Genomic DNA, 18,226 nt, shown 5'->3' on the forward strand with positions numbered 1-18,226 from the left:
GCCAAGATACCAAGTAACAGACAGGCCCCACCAGTCACACTCAACAGACAGGCCCCACCAGTCACACTCAACAGACAGGCCCCACCAGTCACACTCAACAGACAGGCCCCACCAGTCACACTCAACAGACAGGCCCCACCAGTCACACTCAACAGACAGGCCCCACCAGTCACACTCAACAGACAGGCCCCACCAGTCACACTCAACAGACAGGCCCCACCAGTCACACTCAACAGACAGGCCCCAACAGTCACACTCAACAGACAGGCCCCACCAGTCTCACTCAACAGACAGGCCCCAACAGTCACACTCAACAGACAGGCCCCACCAGTCTCACTCAACAGACAGGCCCCACCAGTCACACTCAACAGACAGGCCCAACAGTCACACTCAACAGACAGGCCGAACAGTCACACTCAACAGACATATTTTAAATTGATGTTTTTTGTGTTGTATAATTAACGTTCTCAAAAACGCAATACAGTACAAGTTGACTAATGAGTCCAAAGCTGTAAATAATCTTTTGTTCCTGACAGTTACGGACTGAGCACAGGAACAAAACTATGAGGTCATGCGAAGAATAGATGTAATTGTACATGTAATAATCCCCAGTGAGGTCTGATAAAGACCTTTTGTGCCCTCTGTAATCCTTTTTTGCGCTACCGCTCACAGGATGAGTATGGGGGAGAATAGTTGGAAGACCACTGTGCTAGGGACGAAGCTCCTCCACGGAGACTAGTGAACCACCTAGATACGGGGTTCGAAACCCAAGGGGGGTGGGGGGGGGGTGGTTAGGGAGTATCCGAATCCCTTAGAGGGTATACGCACCAAATAACGGAGGCGCGGGACTCGATCTCTGAACAATTCAAAAATCCTGTTGTTGTTAGATTAGAATTAACTAGTATCGTCAGCAATTGTGCCTCGACTGCATGCTTTACTTGCATACAGATAACAGTAAAAGTCTCACCAGTTGTAGTTAACTTGAGTATTTGTGGTATAGCGTTGTCTTATAAATAAATATGATAAAATCCTTTTGATTTTCTTGCAGCTTTGCTGTTCCTAACTATCCACATGTAAAGAAAAAAATCAAGGTATTGATGTCTTTTGAGGTCACGCTGGTAATTAGGAGGACCGGTGGTGGTGGTGATGAGTTCTGACAGTTTGGCGAAAGGGGTGGTGGGGGGGGGGGGGTGGTGGAGAGGGGGACATTTTAGGCAATCCGCTGGACGGTCTATAATGGTAAACAGAGCCCCCTTCCCAACCTAGTTGGTGGTCAGGGGTGAGGGGGACTCTACAACGTACAAATCAGATCTACCTTGGAGTTGTTCCGGGGCTTAGCGTCCCCGCGGCCCGGTCATCGACCAGGCGACCCTATATATATTATATATATATATATATATATATATATATATATATATATATATATATATATATATATATATATATATATATATATATATATATAATATATATATATATTCTATAATAGAGTACTTGCCCGTGAATGGCTGCCCACATTCTCAGGTTGTTAGGCAAGACACGAAACATGCCACACGTGTAGTGTGACGAACACGTCATGTTCCTGACCCAATGCCATACATGTAGACTCTCCCAAACAGAAGAGATGTAGATGGTATGTATGTATTCTACATATGTACGTATTCTACAAAGTTCACAAAGTGCCTATACACCCCTCCACTCCCCCCCCCCACCCACCTTCTTCCCCTACACTGTTAGCTTCCATACAAGTTGCTCCCTCAAGCACCAACTACCAGCCAAGGGGAACAACGTGTGACAGATAAATGTTCCCTTGCCACCAAGGCACCAATATCGGCGCCCTACCATTACGAAACACGCAAAATTATGTTTAAGGCATTTTAACAACACGCTGACGGAAGCCGATAACCCAAGATAACATTTGTGACTTGAACAGTTTACAATCCTTTAAATAAATGGCTAATAACGCACAACAGTATTCATTAACAGAGCAGCTTTAGCTTGCAAATTTGAAAGCAAACATTAACAAGGGTTGTGTAAGATGTTTAATTTTGCGTGTCCCTGTAAATTAAAAATATCGGAATATGTCGTCACGATAACCAATGACCAATCAGGTCACGCCATACCCGCAGACTGGTGGACTCTCTTTCCGTGATGGCAGCCTGAATGTGACGTGACTTCACAGAATTGCGAATGCACAAAAAAGAAGAAGAATGGGCTCTACTTGAGCACTTTCCTTGGCTTGAGGCCTATTGCATTCCTCTGATTGTACCTCCGCGCTCATGCTACGTCGTTAATTTTTTTTTTTACTCCGCTTCAGTTTTTTACCCTATGTTCTCTTTCTCTCTCTCACACACATCCAGATTAACAGTAAAAAGTGGATAATCGTAGTGAGGAAACATCATTAGTGGAGCACTGCAAAGTTTAGTGTTGACATCTTGTGCCGTTCTTTGTTTATATATAATATATATATATATAATATATATATAATATATATATATAATATATATATATATATATATATATAAATTACAGGGTTGATGATTCTCCACCTAGTATCCCTTCCTGCAACCCCCTACCTAATATCCCTTCATATAACCCTTACCTACAACCCTACCTAGTAATCCTTCTTTAACCCTACTAACAGAAACATTGATCAAATAATAAATAACACAACCCACACATAAGAAGAGAGATGAAAGTGAAGACGTTTCGGGGCGGACTCTTATCAAGTCATGAGGAGGAAGAGTGATTGATGAAAAGTGGAAGAGAGAGTAGATATAAGAGAAGAGGGAAAGTGAGGTGAAAGGAGAGGAAAAAGGAGAGGATGGAGGGGGAAGTAAAGCGTGAAAACCGGGATAACGTATGATCAAAGGTTACTGAAGGAGGCCTCAATGATCATTACACAAGGTTGTGTGTTACATTTACAGTCAATAAGGAGGGAGAGAAACAGCGCTGGTGTTTAGCGCCACCGGGGCATTAGAAAACGAGAGACGGGCACTCGACTTGTGAAGCGTGTTCCCCGTAGACTTCTCCTGACTACCTCACCGGTGCCCAAGCAAGCTCTACTTGATTCATTCGCTGCTAAAACATTGAATGTGGTCTTGTTATCTCTATAACTAAATCCAGAGTTCTCCATCCCAAAGAGAAAACTCATGTCCCTATAGCTTTCAAGGTCAACAACCAGAACATTGAAACGTGTGGGCAGCACAAATACCTTGGAGTTGGTATTAACAGTGACATTGTAAATGATCTACACCGTAGGTTAAAAGAAAGACTAAAACCATTGAGAACACTTACTGGTAAGAATATTGGTATCAATATTAAATATGCTAGACTATTCTATATGATGTTTGTTAGATCTCTCGTTGATTATAATGCTCTGCACTTAATTAATTTCCCCTCCTCTGTGTTGGACAAACTTGAAGTAATACAGAACGAGGCCATGAGGATAATTCTTGGTGCCCCAAGATGCACAAGAATCATCAACATGAGGGAAGAACTGAAGTTTCCAACCATACTAGAGAGAATAATGCAAGTTAACACTACCTTCTGTCTTAAAGTCATGAGAGATCCTACATCTCCTGCATTGCTCAGAGACAAATTATTTAGTGCTGTTAACACCCTTTTGACTGGTGCCGACATACCAACTCACTCCTTTTATGATAATTGGCTGAGAAACAATGCTTACAATCTCATTAAACTTAACATTCCTTTTAAGTGCAATCTACCAGTCTCTGATATTCCTCTTTATCTGTACCCCACCATTCAAGTATCATACACACCTGTCACCAAGAAAGATAATGAGAATCTTGCTCTACTCAAAGCTGTCACTCTTGAAACAATTGCCTCCTCCATCGAGAGTCTAAGATCTCACGAGCACTGTGTCTACACCGACGGCTCAGTCCAGTCTTCTACTGGACGGACTGCAGCGGCATGTAGGTTTTATAGAAATAATATCTGCACAAAGTCTGTCAGTGTCAGGTTAAACAACTGGCTGACCTCCACACAAGCAGAACTAGCAGCATTACATTTAGCAACCAGCACATTAAAAAATATTGGAGGAGGAATAATATTCTGCGATTCAAAGTCTGCTCTTCAAGCAATCGAAAACTTCTCTTGGAAGATCGACAGCAAGAACCTAATACTCCCAATTATAAATGACCTAATTGATGCACAGAGTAAAGGGTCTCGAATCTCCTTTGTATGGATACCCTCACACATAAATATAACCCATCATAATGAGACAGACATTGCAGCCAAACTAGCGTGTAACAAGTTTGAAGTTGAATTAGATCTAGGTATCCCCATCTCTGCTGTCAAAACTGTATTGGTCCAAACTTTCAGATCTGATAGGAAAGAACTTACTGACTCCCAACGACCTGAAAGTACTAGTATAAAAAGCTATGATTTGTTCAGATCTGAAACCTACATCTATGGACAGCACAAAACGTCCACTAGACTGTGCGACACAGTGGTTGCAAGGATCAGGTTGGGTTACCGTTACCTGTGGCAGGTGGCTGCAGGTGACGGGTCTCCCAATCCTGAGCACTCCAGTTGCAAACTCTGTGAGCAGGAACTACGGCATGATCTCCCGCACTACATCACTGAATGCCCAGTTATTAGACCTTTCAGACCAGTTGGCATGAGGTACCTGGAGCTTTGCAATTACTTTATTCACTCTCGTATTCTTGAAGATATCCTCACAGTATACCAAAATTTGCCAGTGCAGGCTATAAACACATGGCCCTGTATGACTAACCATCCCTGCGAGATGGGGACTTGTATTACCACTGCTACCTTATTCAATCTTGTGTTGTTGATATCCTCAAAATGCATCCGGACGTCTGCCAGTGCAGACCGCCTATCACATGTCTCTGTATGACTAACCATCCTGTGTGATGGGATTTTATAGCATCACCTAGTAGCTTTTTTGACACACTGTACTCCACTTCATATAGTCTAGGGGGGGGGGCCCAAGCAAGGATCAGGTGGGTTACGTTACCTGTGGCAGGTGGCTGCAGGTGACGGGGTTCTCCCAATCCTGAGCACTCCAGTTGCAAACTCTGTGAGCAGGAACTACGGCATGATCTCCCACACTACATCACTGAATGCCCAGTTATTAGACCTTTCAGGACCAGTGGCATGAGGTACCTGGAGCTTTGCAATTACTTTATTCACTCTCGTATTCTTGAAGATATCCTCACAGTATACCCAAAATTTGCCAGTGCAGGCTACTAAACACATAGCTCTGTATGACTAACCATCCTGCGAGATGGGGACTTGTATTACCACTGCTACCTTATTCAATCTTGTGTTGTTGATATCCTCAAAATGCATCCGGAGTCTGCCAGTGCAGACCGCTTATCAAATGCCTCTGTATGACTAACCATCCTGTGTGATGGGGATTTCTTTGCATCACCTAGTTAGCTTTTTTGACACTGTACTCTACTTCATATAGTCTAGGGTAGCTGCACATATGCAGATGTACCTCATGTATTAATAAAAAAAAAGGCTGATTACGGCATTATGAGGATATCATCATCAACACAAGAGTGAATAAGGTAGCAGTGATATTAAAAGTCCCCATCTCGCAGAATGGTTAGTCATACAGGGCCATATGCTCAGTAGCCTGCACTGGCAAATTTTGGGTGCAATATGAGGATATCTTCAAGAACACGAGAGTGAATAAAGTAATTGCTAAGCTCCAAGTACCCCATGCCAACGGGGCTGAATGGTCTAATAACTGGGCATTCGGTGATGTAGTGTGGGAGATCATGCCGCAGTTCTGGGAGGTCAAATCAGTCAGTATTTGGAAGTATTGCTTGTGCTGGTGGAGGAGCTGCAGTCTCAGTGGTGACACTGTAGGGGTCTAGGATCCCAGCGAGGGTGGCTGCCTCAAACTAGCGATCCCAGGAGTGATGAGCATCGTGCCCCACGTTGCCCAAAGTGCTGCTAAGTTGAGCAATAATCAGCATAACGCTCACCTCACCAAGTCTCTTTCTCTTCCATCCCATTTGTGCACAGTCCTCCCCACCTTCTCTCCCCCTCTCCAACAACCATCACCACCACCACCACTCTCTCACTCTCCCTAACACACAGACCCACCATGCTCATCCCCGCCACCCAATCCAGCCCTCACCCACCACATCCATAATCCCCCACACCCCTCACTCCAGGGACCCCTCACCCCATCACACCCTCACAGAGACTATCACCCCACACCCTCCAGCAGACTCCCACCCCTACAATCATCCCCGCCAGCAGACACGCTGTGCGAGGGGGCAGAGGATCCTACATCTGTGAAAAATGCCATTACATCAGGCCTGGATTCCAGCCTGTCTGAGTTCTGGTTACCTGGACCCGGCCTGGAATCTGGAAAGCAAGGGATGCGGTAAGGAAGGGACCCGAGAGGGGGAAATGGAAAGGCAAGAAGTGCCTCTCAAAGTTGTATAAGGTCCTGGACAATTATGCTTTTGGGCCAACAATTAGAGCCCCTGAATCGTTTCCAAATCACTTCCAATAAGGTCAAGTCCAATTAGGCTTCGGCTCGACAAATCGCCCGAAGATTTCCCGGATCAATTCGAATCGTTACACTCTTGCAAAAAAAAAAAAAAAAAAAAAAAAAAAACTATTTATTAGTTTGAAATAGTCTGAATTAGTTATTAGTTTTATGAGACTGTTAAAGCGTTAGAGTTATTTTTTCTGAATATGTTTAATTTTTATATTATCCGAAACTACAAAAAATTTGATGTTTAGAAACTTATACTTTGGATTTGATATTTAGAAGCTTATACTTAGAATTTGATATTTATAATTTAGAATATTATAATAATATTTACATAGGAATTTAAAGATACTTATAATTATGAATTTGATCATATTTAGTATTAGTAGTTAAATTAGATCCATAATTTATAATGTTATTTTTTCTCAATTTAATATTTAATTATATTTATAATTTGTAATTTCATTATATATATATACATATATAATATAATAATAAGTGATATATTTTTTTAATCTGATAGAATCATTTTTTACACGAATATTATGCAACAATTTAATATTAAAATCTGCAATTTAATATTTTCATTTATAATTTAATGTTATAATTTGTTATGTAATTTTATACAACCAATAAACTAATTATAGTTATTATTAATTAAATTATAATTTTATAATTACTGTAATATTAATATACATTAAATTCATCAAATAATTGCTAATGGGTAAATTATTTGGTATTTTATATATATATAGATGTGTGTGTGTGTGTGTGTGTGTGTGTGTGTGTGTGTGTGTGTGTGTGTGTGTGTGTGTGTTTTGTGTGTGTGTGTGTGTGTGTGTGTGTACTCACCTATTTGTGCTTGCGGGGGTTGAGCTTTGGCTCTTTGGTCCCGCCTCTCAACTGTCAATCAAATGGTGTACAGATTCCTGAGCCTACTGGGCTCTATCATATCTACATTTAAAAAGTGTGTATGGAGTCAGCCTCCACCACATCACTGCCTAATGCATTCCATCCGTTAACTACTCTGACACTGAAAAAGTTCCTTCTAACGTCTCTGTGGCTCATGTGGGTACTCAGTTTCCACCTGTGTCCCCTTGTTCGCGTCCCATCAGTGTTGAATAGTTCATCCTTGTTTACCCGGTCGATTCCTCTGAGGATTTTGTAGGTTGTGATCATGTCTCCCCTTACTCTTCTGTCTTCCAGTGTCGTAAGGTGCATTTCCCGCAGCCTTTCCTCGTAACTTATGCCTCTTAGTTCTGGGACTAGTCTAGTGGCATATCTTTGGACTGTTTCCAACTTCGTCTTGTGCTTGACAAGGTACGGGCTCCATGCTGGGGCCGCATACTCCAGGATTGGTCTTACATATGTGGTGTACAAGATTCTGAATGATTCTGAATGTGTGTGTGTGTGTGTGTGTGTGTGTGTGTGTGTGTGTGTGTGTGTGGTGTGTGTGTGTGTGTGTGTGTGTGTGTGTGTGTGTGTGTGTGTGTGTGTGTGTGTACTCACCTATTTGTGCTTGCGGGGCTTGAACTCTGGCTCTTTGGTCCCGCCTCTCAACTGTCAATCAACTGGTGTACAGGTTCCTGAGCCTACTGGGCTCTGTCATATCTACACTTGAAACTATGTATGGAGTCTGCCTCCACCACATCACTTCCTAATGCATTCCATTTGTCAACCACTCTGACACTAAAAAAGTTCTTTCTAATATCTCTGTGGCTCATTTGGGCACTCATTTTCCACCAGTGTCCCCTAGTGCGTGTGCCCCTTGGGTTAAATAGCCTGCCTTTATCTACCCTATCAATTGCTTTGAGAATCTTGTATATGGTGATCATGTCCCCCCCTAACTTTTCTGTCTTCCAGCGACGAGAGATTTAACTCCCGTAGTCGCTCCTCGTAGCTCATATCTCTCAGCTCAAGTACTAGTCTGGTGGCAAACCTTTGAACCTACTCCAGTTTAGTCTTGTGCTTGACTAGATATGGACTCCATGCTGGAGCTGCATACTCCAGGATTGGCCTGACATATGTGGTATACAAAGTTCTGAATGATTCCATACACAAGTTTCTAAATGTCGTTCTCATGTTGGCCAACCTGGCGTATGCCGCTGATGTTATCCTCTTGATATGGGCTTCAGGGGACAGGTCTGGCGTGATATCAACCCCCAAGTTTTTCTCTCTCTCTGACTCTTGAAGAATTTCATCTCCCAAATCTGTATCTGGTCTCCTGGTCTCCTGCTCCCTACACCTATCTTCATGACATTACATTTGCTTGGGTTGAACTCTAACAACCACTTATTCGACCATTCTTTCACACATAGTGTATATGTGTGTGTGTGTGTGTGTGTGTGTGTGGTGTGTGTGTGTGTGTGTGTGGTGTGTGTGTGTGTGTGTGTGTGTGTGTGTGTGTGTGTGTGTGTGTGTGTGTGTGTGTGTGTGTGTGTGTGTGTGTGTGTATGTGTGTGTGTGAGGAAGAGAGAGAAAGAGAGAGAGAGTAGTGAGAATGAGTGTTCAGCAACTTGCTGACAAAGTGAAAAACAAGAACTAATTTCTTAGGGCCTCAGTGGTCACAGAGCCATCAAGTTTGTTAAATGATGGAACAGCGTCTTCAGATGTTAGTCCTTACTGCCCCTTTATTATGCACCAGTGAAATTTTACTGCCCACCAATCGACCTATGAAGACTTTTCTCTTAAATCATCGAGCCTCTTATCAGTAACTCAGTGTTTGCATTTGTAATATATTGGTATTTTTCAATTGGCATGAAGTATATTGTCTCGGTGGGTTGGTCTTCTCTTAATAGTATGCAGGCGATAAGTCACAATAACGTGGCTAAGTATTGTGTGTTCACTGTATCGACTTGAGAATGGTCCAGGTCGGACCGAAACGTCGTCGTCCCTTCTCCTTCTAGTGTGTGGTCTGGTCAACTTCTCTTATCGTAATTCCAGGCAGTTATCGTCTTCTACATTGATATCTAAAGCAGAGTTGGTCACTTGGTCTACATTAGCAAACAATTTTAATTCTATGTTCACTCCGGAATATTAGTATTTAAGATGTAAACTCCTCAGCTATCTTATTTGTCATGGTAACGTCTCGGTTTTCATTCTCAGGGGATTGTATAATCCATACCGGTCTTCGTGACCCCAGAGCCAGGTGGTATAGCACCATCTGACCCCAGAGCCAGGTGGTGTGGCACCATCTTACCCCAGAGTTAGGTGGTGTGGCACCATCTGACCCCAGAGTCAGGTGGTGTGGCACCATCTGACCCCAGAGTCAGGTGGTGTGGCACCATCTGACCCCAGAGCCAGGTGGTGTGGCACCATCTGACCCCAGAGTCAGGTGGTGTGGCACCATCTGACCCCAGAGTCAGGTGGTGTGGCACCATCTGACCCCAGAGCCAGGTGGTGTGGCACCATCTGACCCCAGAGTTAGGTGGTGTGGCACCATCTGACCCCAGAGTTTAGGTTGTGTGGCACCATCTGACCCCAGAGTCAGGTGGTGTGGCACCATCTGACCCCAGAGTCAGGTGGTGTGGCACCATCTGACCCCAGAGTCAGGTGGTATGGCACCATCTGACCCCAGAGTCAGGTGGTGTGGCACCATCTGACCCCAGAGTCAGGTGGTGTGGCACCATCTGACCCCAGAGTAACCTGCGTGACCCCAATACAACATGTAGTAAGGTTCTCGGCGAAAACGAAGGCATAACCTTATTATCAGTAATAATCTTAACCCCTATAATTAATGTAATTACAACCATCATTAGCAATAATGACATAATACTATATATATCCCCCTTTGTAATTTAATAGGATTACAACAGATATTTCAGGTGTTGTGCGCCTAATACCCGCCAGGGTTCGAACCCCTCGCAGCATAACTAAGTAACGTGTTACTTTTAGTGGAGATGGAGAAATCTTTAATGGGTTTTGGCTTGACATCCGGGAGACAGTAGACCTTATGTAAATGAGATCACAGTTCGGACCGGGCTCTTTCTTCCTCGCCTCCCTCCCGCCCCTTATACTCCTGGGAATCCCTTATACCCCGAGGAGCCCTTATATTCCCGGGCGATCTCTTATATTCTCCCAGGGATCCCCTATATTCCCGGGCGATTCTCTTATTGAATATCCCATATTCTACGCAGGATCTCTAGTATTCCTTAGGGTCCCTCAGAGTCAGTGTTGCTAGACACGAAGCGTTGGGAGGGAGGTTATCTTGAGATTATTTCGGGGCTTAGCTTCCCCGCGGCCCGGTCCTCAACCAGGCCTCCTTTTTGTTACCCCCCCCCCCCCCCCGTCAGGAAGCAGCCCGTAGCAGATATCTAATTCCCAGGTACCTATTTACTGCTAGGTAACAGGGGCATTTGGGTGAAAGAAACATTTTGCCCATTTGTCTCTGCCTCCACCGGGGATCGAACCTCAGGACTACGAATCCAAAGCGCTGTCCACCCAACTGTCAGGGAGGGGGAAGGAGAGGGAGAACTCCTATACCACACCAGAGTGTACGAGGGAAATGTGTGAAACCCTTTTTTGGTATCAGCTGGAAGCCTCAGGAACCCTAGAGGATTCCGTAGAATCCCAGGTTATATTACTGCTGCAGCATATCATGATTCAGTAGTTTAAAGTGTGTGGCTGAGTGCAGGTTCAGATGGCCCTCATGACTCCTACTGATTTTCTCAAGAGTATAGTAAATATGATTTTAAAGAAAATGTGAAGAATGAGTAATAATTGAGTAATAATAATTGGAGGGAAGCAGTATGAGAGTGATGGTGATCCAGCGATAGTATCACGATACGATCAATCATTGAAGCAAGCTCTTACGAAACCTGTACATCTTTTCTCAAATATGGTGGCTTTGTTTACAGTTGTCAAGCGGATTATGAGTTCCGAAGCTCTACGAGTTTTCTTTGTAGAAATAATATCCTTGGGTTGTGAAGTTTCCAAGCTCGCAAACTGTTCAGCGAAGGAAAATAAATAAGGCCGCCATGATTAAGACAAGATGCAGAGGTTTCGTCAGTGATGAGGCCTGACCCTGGGTGGTGAATATTAATGGAAGCGTCCAACTTGCCCAACCAGCTCACCCACCCACACTTAACACACACACACTTAAGAAGCCCATATCTTAAGAAGCACATCAACACACTGGAAAAGGTGCAAAGACATGCTACTAAGTGGCTCCCAGAATTGAAGGGCAAGAGCTACGAGGAGAGGTTAGAGGCATTAAATATGCCAAAATTAGAAGACAGAAGGAAAAGAGGTGATATGATCACTACGTACAAAATAGTAACAGGAATTGATAAAATCGACAGGTAAGATTTCCTGAGACCTGGAACTTCAAGAACAAGAGGTCATAGATTTAAACTAGCTAAACAAAGATGCCGAAGAAAAATAAGAAAATTCATTTTCGCAAACAGAGTGGTAGACGGTTGGAACAAGTTAGGAGAGAAGGTGGTGGAGGCCAAGACCGTCAGTAGTTTCAAAGCGTTATATGACAGAGTGCTGGGAAGACGGGACACCACGAGCGTAGCTCTCATCCTGTAACTACACTCAGGTAATTACACACGCACACACATATATAAACACAAACGCAAATGTGCGTGTGAGTACATAAACACACACATGCCCAGTCGCATACATACACACACTCGCACACAGATACACTTGCACACTAACACCCGCACGCAGATAACAGTCAGTAACAACTCGTAATCTTACTGTAAAAAAAAAGATATTTCCAACATTTTCACCAAATAAACCTAACTTTCTTAATAGAAAATGTAAAAAAAAATTATAATTGTTCAATTCAACACACTACATATTTTGAAGCAAAACTAACTTGGCAACCTCACCTAACGTATCCTAACCTAACTTAACCTCACCTAACCTAACTTACATATAATTAGACTTATTAAATAATAATTTACGTAATAATTCAGATGTCTATATTGTTATATTTACACAAAATCCCGTGAACATAGGACGAAAAACATCTGCCTATTCAGCACACAAGCCTATAGCCTAAACTCCTAATACAAGTTTATAGAGAAAAAACAATTTATGGCCCCAATTCTCTTTTCGCAAGGATATATAAATATATTATCAGCATTGTATTATTCTTCTTTAAATGTTCCCTCAAATTCAAAGTGTTTTTTAATATATATTCACATCAAACACAATTATTAACTCTTGCTGTAAAATTGTATGATGATTTCGTTTCTTGCATCTGCTTCCAGGTATGTATGAATTGTATTAGTTGGCAGTATATGTATATATATTGTTGGAGTGGCCAACCCGAGGCTCTTTGATCTTTAATATGCGGCTCCTGAAACATTCAAGCGAATTGGAATATTATAGAAATTTCCACCCGAATCCAGAGCAAGAAGCGTGAGGCTATATATAAAGCGTTCCGATAACTACGGAACCTATAATTTAAATACGGATACCTATAATTTACGGGCTCACCATAGCAACAACCTACGGAAAGTTGTTGCATGGGCTATTCATGCCCATGCCACCTGTTGTGGTGACTTAATCTTCAACAACAACAACGACATCTACGGAAGGGAGGTCAATATAAGTGCAGACGTTGATCTGTGCAGACCTCACCATCTGGTCACCACTTGGTCCGGGAGACATCTCCCGTCACGCAGGGTGCAGTTGCGCCTCCACAGATCTCCAGTATCATCTTTTGATACTGGTAATGGCTCAAAAGGGCCACCACTTACGGGCTATTCATGCCCGTGCCACCTCTTGGGTGGCTTAATCTTCATCAATCAATCAATCTGTGCAGACCTGGCTGGTACACTTCTTATATAAATCTTATTTAAAGTGTCCGTGAAAATTTAAAGTGTCCATCTATATATATCTATCCGTGAAAACTTTGTGAAGGAAGATGTCTTCAACAGACTGTAAGAAACAGAAATATGAAGAGGAAAAGAAACTGACATTTTCGTCCACAGTAGGAGGAAGAGTTGGTTACTCTTCACAGCTAAAGGAGGTAAACCTTTGTGCCTTATCTGCCAAGTGCCACTCAGTCGTTACAAAGCCAGTAACTATGAAACTAATCACAAAAAAACTTTTCGTATGATTACCCACTTAAACCAGACTTAAGTAAAAAGAAGTGAAATGAGTTAATATCATCAATAAATAGCTAGCAGACACTGTTGACATTGTTTAGTGAGGAAGCAAATACAACGACTGAAGTCAATTTAAACAAAAAACAAAAAGATTGGTAACAAAACGACTGATTTTTGCATGTGTTTGTAACAATAAAAATCTCAAAGTGTAAATTTTGTTCATGTCGCGCGACTCTCAAACATGTGAGCCTTATCATTTGTGCCTCTTACAGTGAACAAGTTTGGCCACCCCTGATATATTGTGTCAGTAAGCAATACATAAATATATTGTATCAGCAGACAATACATGTATCGTATCAGCAGACAATATATGTTTGTATCCTGGCTGTAACCAGCACCACTGCGTCAAGGTAAGATCCCACGTATATATTTCAGCGTCCCAGGCAGTTCCACTGTGACCCGAGACGTCCCATATTGTTTCAGAGTGTCCCAGACTGTCACAGAATGTTTACTGAGGTCTCCTTATATCTCAGACGTCGCCATAGTACTGTACAGATGATCTTGTAAGTCCACGGTCCTTATGTGATCCTACAGTGGCCTAGAAATTCCCATTTCATGTACAAATGATCCCAGGGTCCTAGTTATAGACTGTCGGCTGTATCAGTGGGTTGGATGCCCTCTAGTTCCCGAGATTATCCCAGGATGTCCCCGGGTGTCCTGATGTCCCCAGGTGGGTGTCCCCGAGCGTCTGGGAACGGCGGCGGGGCAAGGCGACTGTCAGCGGCCATCTATCAGAGCGATAAAGGCGGAGGCAACACGCTAGGCTAATGGACAAACCGTGTTGGAATTAGGCAAAACAAAGGGAACACATCAATTAACCCGGGCTGTGAGTTGTCGAAGCCATGTCGGGGAGACAAGGTCCTCATGGCCGCTGTCCTGAGGTATGCAGGCATGCAACCGTCCCTCCTACACCTGATCCACCCGACGCCCGACCCTTCGCGCCCTTACGACGCACGGAGGCAAGGGCGGGAGTCCCCGGACGGGTGGGTGTGGCGTCCTCCAAGGGGAGCCCTGGCGAGATGTCACCCTCGCGAGATCAAATTTTTCATTCGTATCCCCTAGCGGGCGAGAGGACCAGCGTCCCACGCCCAGCTTCACCAGCCTGCCTTGTATATGCTCCACGATTGATTTAATTTTGTGTTTTTATATACAACGAGACACATAAAAATATACATACATTCTTTTTTTAAACGGGAATACGCAGAATAGGACAAAAATGGATCTCGATATTGGTGGATAATATTCTCCTGATGGGCCATAGCGGACCACTTTTTTTTTCAGGGTGGTGGCACAGGTCTTATCATCCAATTGGCCGTATATGGGAGGCCGCTACAGCCCGTGCCTGATAGCCACGGCCCTCTTCTTTAATTGGCAGTTAAACGAACTTTGAACATTGAATTTAATAACGACAATCGGAGGGGGCGGGGTGAGGGAGGCTGGATAAAGGGCTAAGGGGAGAGGGCTGGATATAAGGTAAGGGGAGCTGGATATAGAGCGAGGGGGAGCTGGATAAACGGGTGATGGGGGACTGGATAAAGGGGTGGTGGAGGCTGGATACAGGGTGAGGGAGGATGGCAATTTACGGTCACATTTATCCAGAGAAATCGCCATGACATTACGACAAGGGTCACAAATACCTGTTGGGTGTATTATTGACCTAAGGTAATCGATCAAATAAACACAAAATTGTCATGATTTAATATTTTTCACAAGTGATCAATAACAAGGCTAACAACCGCTTAATGCTGTCACCAGCAACTGGTCAGCCGGCACTAACAACTGGTCCGCCGGCACTAACAACTGGTCAGCCGCCACTAACAACTGGTCAGCCGCCGCTAACAACTGGTCAGCCGGTACTAACAACTGGTCAGTCGGTACTAACAAATGGTCAGCCGGTACTAACAACTGGTCAGTCGGTACTAACAACTGGTCAGCCGGCACTAACAACTGGTCAGTCGGTACTAACAACTGGTCAGCCGGCACTAACAACTGGTCAGCCGGCACTAACAACTGGTCAGTCGGTACTAACAACTGGTCAGCCGGCACTAACAACTGGTCAGTCGGTACTAACAACTGGTCAGCCGGCACTAACAACTGGTCAGCCGCCGCTAACAACTGGTCAGCCGGCACTAACAACTGGTCAGCCGGCACTAACAACTGGTCAGCCGGCACTAACAACTGGTTAGCTGGTTGATGGGGTTCTGGGAGTTCTTCTACTCCCCAAGCCCGGCCCGAGGCCAGGCTTGACTTGTGAGAGCTTGGTCCACTAGGCTGTTGCTTACAGCTGCCCGCAGGCCCACATACCCACCACAGCCCGGTTGGTCCGGCACTCCTTGAAGAAAACAATCTAGTTTTCTCTTGAAGATGTCCACGGTTGTTCCGGCAATATTTCTTATGCTTGCTGGAAGGGTGTTGAACAACCGCGGACCTCTTATGTTTATACAGTGTTCTCTGATTGTGCCTATGGCACCTCTGTTCTTCACCGGTTCTGTTCTGCATTTCTTCCATATCGTTCAGTTCAGTACGTTGTTATTTTACTGTGCAGATTTGGGACCTGACCCTCCAGTATCTTCCATGTGTATATTATTTGATATCTCTCTCGTCTCCTTTCTAATGAGTACATTTGGAGAGCTTTGAGACGATCCCAATAATTTAGGTGCTTTATTGCGTCTATGCGTGCCGTATATGTTCTCTATATTCCCTCTATTTCAGCAATCTCTCCTGCTCTGAAGGGGGAAGTGAGCACTGAGCAGTACTCAAGCCGCGACGTGCAAGTGAAATAAAGAGTACAACCCGTGATGGGATCTCGGGATTTGAAGGTTCTCGTAATCCATCCTATCATTTTTCTGACTGATGCAATATTTGTTTGGTTATGCTCCCTAAACGTTAGGTCGTCAGACATCATTATTCCCAAATCTTTAACATGCTGTTGTCCTACTATGGGTGTTTTGTATCCTGTATTATGTTTAATATCCTCATTTTTATCGTACCTTAGTACCTGGAATTTATCACTGTTAAACATCATGTTATTGTCTGCTGCCCAGTCGAAAACTATATTAATTCAAGTTCAAGTATGTTTATTGAGACAAGAAAGAAATACATCTCAAAGGGATAGAGTAGCTTAGGCTATTTCTACCCCCTACTTTATTAATATCTGCTTGTAGTTTTTCAATGTGTTCAACAGAAGCAATTTTCATGCTGATTTTTGTGTCATCTGCAAAGGATGATACGAAGCTGTGACTTGTATTTGAGTCTATATCTGATATGATAATAAAGAAAAGCAGTGGTGCAAGGACTGTACCTTGAGGTACAGAGCTTTTACTTGCACTTGGACTGAATTTTATATGGTTGACTGGTACTCTTTGTGTTCTGTTCGACAGAAAACTGAGCATCCAGCATCCTACTTTACCAGTTATTCCCATTGACCTCATTTTATATGCTATCACTCCATGGTCACATTTATCGAATGCCTTTGCAAAGTCCGTGTATTCAACATCTGCATTCTTTCTTCCTTCTAATGTCTCAGTGATTTTGTCGTAATGGTCAAGTAGCCGTGAGACGCACGACCTTCCTGCTCTAAATCCATGTTGACCTGGGTTGTGGAGGTCATTGGTTTCCTTGAATCTAGTGACCTGACTTCTGATCACTCTCTCAAATACTTTTATTATGTGGGACGTTAGTGCAACTGGTCTATAATTCTTTGCCAATGCTTTGCTCCTTCCCTTGTGTAGAGGGGCTATGTCTGCTGCTTTAAGCGCATCTGGTATCTCCCCCATGTCCAAGCTCTTCCTCCACACTATACTGAGTGCCTGTGCTACTGGCACCTTGCATTTTTTTTTATAAAAAATTAATTCCATGAGTCTGGCCCCCGGGCTGAATGCATGGGGCATGTTGTCACTTTCCCTTTCAAAACCTGCCACGCTCGTGCTTGTATCAGTTATATTTACAAGGGTTGGATATCACGCATAAAGAAGTTATCCGGATCTTCCACTTTCATGCTCTCTTTTTTTAGTGCTAAACATGTCCTCATACTGCTTTTTTTTTTAGGATTTCACTGATTTCTTTGTCATCCTACGTGAATGAACCTTCACTTGTACGAATAGGTTCAATACTGGCAGTGGTTTTTGCTTTTGATTTCGCATATGTGAAGAAATATTTTGGGGTTTTATTTATTTCTTGAATTACTTTCTGTTCTAGTTGCCTTTCTTCAATCTGATACGAATGCTTCAGTCTCTGTTCGATTTCTTCAATTTCCCTGTTTAAATTATTCCTTTTAAAAAAGAGTCGTGTCTGTTTAAGGTTTTCCCTTATTGTTTTCTTCTTTTGTAGTGTCGTCTGCGTTCTCTTTCTGCGTTGGACCTCTTTCTGGCTTTCCTCAAAGGCACATATTTCAGACAGACTTTATATGCTTCAGAAGTTAGTTTTTTCTATCCGTGCGTAGGAATTATATTACTTAGAACATTTTCCCATTGAATGTTTGTAAGGTCCCCCTGTTTATTTTCTCCCAGACTATACTTTTATTATTAAAATTAATTTTACTGAATAAACTTTCTCGATTGTTGTTTCTCTTGGGTTGTTAGCTGGCGCTAACAAC

General features: G+C 43.2%; 1 protein-coding gene across 1 annotated transcript in view; it reads right to left on the bottom strand.

Moving 5' to 3' along the window:
* Nucleotides 1-13,132, bottom strand: part of LOC138372796 (uncharacterized) — a 30,093-nt gene extending 16,961 nt beyond the window's left edge. Inside the window, exon 1 of the mRNA XM_069338449.1 lies at nt 13,103-13,132. Within this exon, the coding sequence (XP_069194550.1) occupies nt 13,103-13,132 (30 nt within the window). The remainder of the gene's footprint in view (nt 1-13,102) is intronic.
* Between the last annotated feature and the right edge of the window lie 5,094 nt (nt 13,133-18,226).

This window comes from Procambarus clarkii, chromosome 40 (genome assembly GCF_040958095.1).
Source record: "Procambarus clarkii isolate CNS0578487 chromosome 40, FALCON_Pclarkii_2.0, whole genome shotgun sequence".
NCBI classification, from domain to species: domain Eukaryota; kingdom Metazoa; phylum Arthropoda; class Malacostraca; order Decapoda; family Cambaridae; genus Procambarus; species Procambarus clarkii.